Source organism: Mastomys coucha, unplaced genomic scaffold (assembly GCF_008632895.1).
Source record: "Mastomys coucha isolate ucsf_1 unplaced genomic scaffold, UCSF_Mcou_1 pScaffold3, whole genome shotgun sequence".
Classification (NCBI taxonomy): domain Eukaryota; kingdom Metazoa; phylum Chordata; class Mammalia; order Rodentia; family Muridae; genus Mastomys; species Mastomys coucha.
Genome location: NW_022196909.1, coordinates 39792536 through 39796109, shown reverse-complemented (window position 1 = coordinate 39796109; position 3574 = coordinate 39792536). Strand labels below are relative to the sequence as shown.

The 3574-nt window shown below is 50.7% G+C and overlaps 1 protein-coding gene across 1 annotated transcript in view; it reads right to left on the bottom strand.

Moving 5' to 3' along the window:
- Bcr (BCR activator of RhoGEF and GTPase) overlaps positions 1–3574 on the bottom strand; it is a 129324-nt gene that overhangs the window by 6386 nt on the left and 119364 nt on the right. The window contains exons 18-19 of the mRNA XM_031348559.1: positions 3218–3327; positions 1455–1594 (exon numbers count right to left, since the gene is read on the bottom strand). Coding sequence (XP_031204419.1) covers positions 1455–1594; positions 3218–3327 — 250 coding nt within the window. The remainder of the gene's footprint in view (positions 1–1454; positions 1595–3217; positions 3328–3574) is intronic.

Below are 3574 nucleotides of genomic sequence, written 5' to 3'. Positions count from 1 at the left end.
ACTGGAAAAAAAAAAAAGCTTAGATTGGCCTGCTGGCATCTCTTGCCATCTTGACTGATGGGCAAGGGTCTAGACCACTGGGAGCCACGCCCACCATCCTTGGAGAGGCGGTCCTGGGTTGTATAAGGTGGCAAACTGAGGAAGCCATGAGAAACAAGCTAGTAAGCAATGTTCCTCTATGGCTTTGGCTTCCATGTCTGTCTCCAGGTCCTTCTGCCTCCAGTTCCTGCCCTGACTTCCCTCCAGGACAGACTGTGAGCTGAGTGTTGCAACCTGAGAAAAACCCTCTCCTCCCCAAATTGCTTTTGCTCTTGGTTTTTTACCCCAGTAATAGAAACCTTAACTACGACTGGTCCTCTGAGGGTCTTAAGGTCCTTGCTTAGCATTCGGAATAGTTCTGTCTCCCTTACAGAGTGGGAGTGGTTTAGAGACAGGTAGAAACAAGACAGCACCAGGGCCATATCCATGCCATTGTCCCACACCTTTCTCAAGCTGGCCATAGTCAAATTATACTGGGATTTAGCATCTCCTGGCCACTCCAAGCCATCAGGCAACATCTCAAAGATGGCCATGGTCCAGCTTGGTGGTGGTGGCTAGACCTTTGAAGGATTTAGTCCTTTTAAAAAGAGCTACTTCGGGTTGGAGAGATAGCTCAGTGGTTAAGAGCACTGACTGCTCTTCCAAAGGTCCTGAGTTCAAATCCCAGCAACCACATGGTGGCTCACTACCATCCTTAATGAGACCCGACTCCCTCTTCTGGAGAGTCTGAAGACAGCTACAGTGTAATTACATGTAATAAATAAATCTTAAAAAAAAAAATAAAAAGAGCTACTTGTTATTTTTATGTATCTGTGTGTGCCTGCATGAGTTTATGTGCACCAGGCACATGCTGGATCCCACAGAAGCCAGAAGAGGGCTCTGGATCCTCTGTAACTAGAGTTATAAGTGGTTGTAAGCTATACTGTAGGTGCTGGGGACTTACCCTGGGCCCTGTGCAAGAACAGTATATGCTCTTTCCTAAGCCATCTGTCCATCTGGTCTCCTCTTTCTCTTTTGAGATGTGATATCTCTAGGCAGGGCCTGAACTCCTAAACCCAAGCGATCCTGTCCCAATCTCCCGTGTAGCTATAACTTCAGAGGCTAACAGCTACCAGCATGGCCAGACCACGTGAGCTCTCGAGTCTTTTTATTTTACTTATTTTCTTTTGAGGCAGGGGTCTTGCTCTACCGCCCTGGATGGCCTTGACATGGCAGCAATTCTTTCTGCCTCTACCTCCCAAACACTGGGGTCATAGGTGTGCTAGTTATTCATCATCCATCAGTCATCTATCTGATACAGGGACTCACTCTGTAACTAAAGCTGACCCAGAACCTGTTAGCGTGACTCGCTGGGCCCGCTGGGAGTCTGAGCATGGACACCACTGTGTGCCCTGCACTGCCTGGGCGATACTCACTGACATCAAAGGCTGCCTTCAGTGCCTGGATGTCTGTGGCCACTCCGGACACTCGGTAGATGCCCACCTCCTCCATACCCCGCCGCTCGATCTCCTCCACACACTGGCGCACGATGTAAGGTACCTTAGACCTCTCTCTCCTGCAGGGGGAAGGAAGGCGTGTGTAGGGTTGGAGGGCTCGGTTGAGCTCTCCTTCCTGTTATGAATTCTCAGGTATGTGGCTTATAGTTTATCAGGAACTTTCTGAGAACCAAAAGCATCCAATCACACTGCAAGATATGTATGACCCCATGGGGGAGGGTCAGCGGGCTGTGTTATCTTCTTCTGTGGTGCTGGAGGGCACTCAGGACATCCCTTCCAGATGCCAGCTCGATCCCTAACCTAGGAGGTTGTTTTTTAGGTGACACTGACCTAGGAAGTACTGATGCTGGGCTGTGAATGAACTAAAAGCTTCCTGGAGTCCTGAAAAAAACCTCTCACCGCTAAGACAGGAAGTTGGACAGGCGTATTAACCCAGATTCTCGACTGCTATGCAGTAAATCCCCTCAGGCTCCAGGAGGTAAGTCTTGTACAGGGCAGAGACACCTGCATCTGCTGTGTGCTGGATAGTTTTAGGTCAACTTGACACAAGCTAGAATGAAACAATATCTGAATGGAGAGACCCTCAATTGAGAAAACGCCTCCATAGAATTGGGTTATAGGTAAACCTGTAGGGCATTTTCTTAATTGATGGGAAGGGCCCAGCCCCTTGTGGGTGGTGCCATCCCTGGGCTGGTGGTCCTGGATTCTAAAAGAAAGCAGGCTGAGCAAGCCAGGGGAAGCAAGCCAATAAGCAGCATCCCTCCATGGCCTCTGCATCAGTGCCTGCCTCCAGGTTCCTGCCCTGACTTCTTTCACTGATGAACAGTGATATGGAAGTATAAGCCGAATAGACTCCTTCCCCCCCAAGCTTCTCCGGTCACCGTGTTTCACGACAGTAACCATAACCCTATGACACGCTGCATGTAAAACTCTTCAGGGTTACCCAGGTACCCCTGCCACTTCAAGAGCTTTCTCTAATGACAACCTCTGGAACCTTCAGGCACAACTCTGAACCCAGAATTGCTTTGAAGACAGAAGCCAGTGCTATATGGAAGCGTGAGCTTCGTTTTACTTATAGCCGGTCTCAGAAGCACCATCGAGTCCTCTCCAAGTGCCAACACACAGTTACAGGGGAGAGGTAGGGGTGTATGGGGGTGTCTGTCTTCCTTCCCAAAGCGCACATCCTTGTTTTCTGGAAAGAGCTAGGACCAGACTGTGTCAGCACCTGGGCCGTGAGTGACACAGCCAGCATTCCATCCTGGGAAAGTAAAGGAAGTCGGGGAGGAAGTGGCCTGTCTCCCCAAGAATTACCCTTAAACCAACAAACAGGCATCTCCTGGCAACGGACTCGTGACAAAGGGGCAGAGGTTCAAACTATTCCACTGGAGCGGGGGAATCACAATGCACTCCAAACGGGGGGAGGAAGGGAAGCAAGGCCTGCGCTTGCCCAGTTCCTGACCACAAGGTGAGGACATTCCTGAGCTGGTTTTGCTGTAAGCAAATAGAGGTGGCCAAGCAAAGATTCACAGTCTCCCAGTCGTCCCTGCGGCTACCCCTCCACTCTAGATGCTATCCAGCTAGCAGGGGGCCAAGCACTGAGAGAACAGGCCCAGTCTTTCCCACAGACACCCACGCCTGCTGGATGTCCTCTGCGGAACAAGCCCACGCCTCTCACCACTCACTTGGTGACCACAGCGATCTTGACACCGAAGACCCCTGTCTGTTTGCGGGAGGGCATTCTCTTCAGGCTGAACTCCCTGCTCGTGAACTTGACGGAGAGTTTCACTTCAATCTGCAGCGGAAGGGAAAGGCATGGGTCTCTCACGCTCTCTGGACCTCGAGGGCTGAGATCTCAGGGTCCCTGAGCGTCCTAACCCAACAACCCTTTTCACCCCCAGAGCAAACAGGTCCCCCGGAGTGAGATGGAGGAAGCCCATGGGTCAGTAAGAGCCAGGGGTGGTAAGGGGCACAAAGGGTTTGCTTCTCCAGAGTCTCCTCCCATATTGTTGATATTTTCCTTTCTTTTTTTTTTTTTTTTT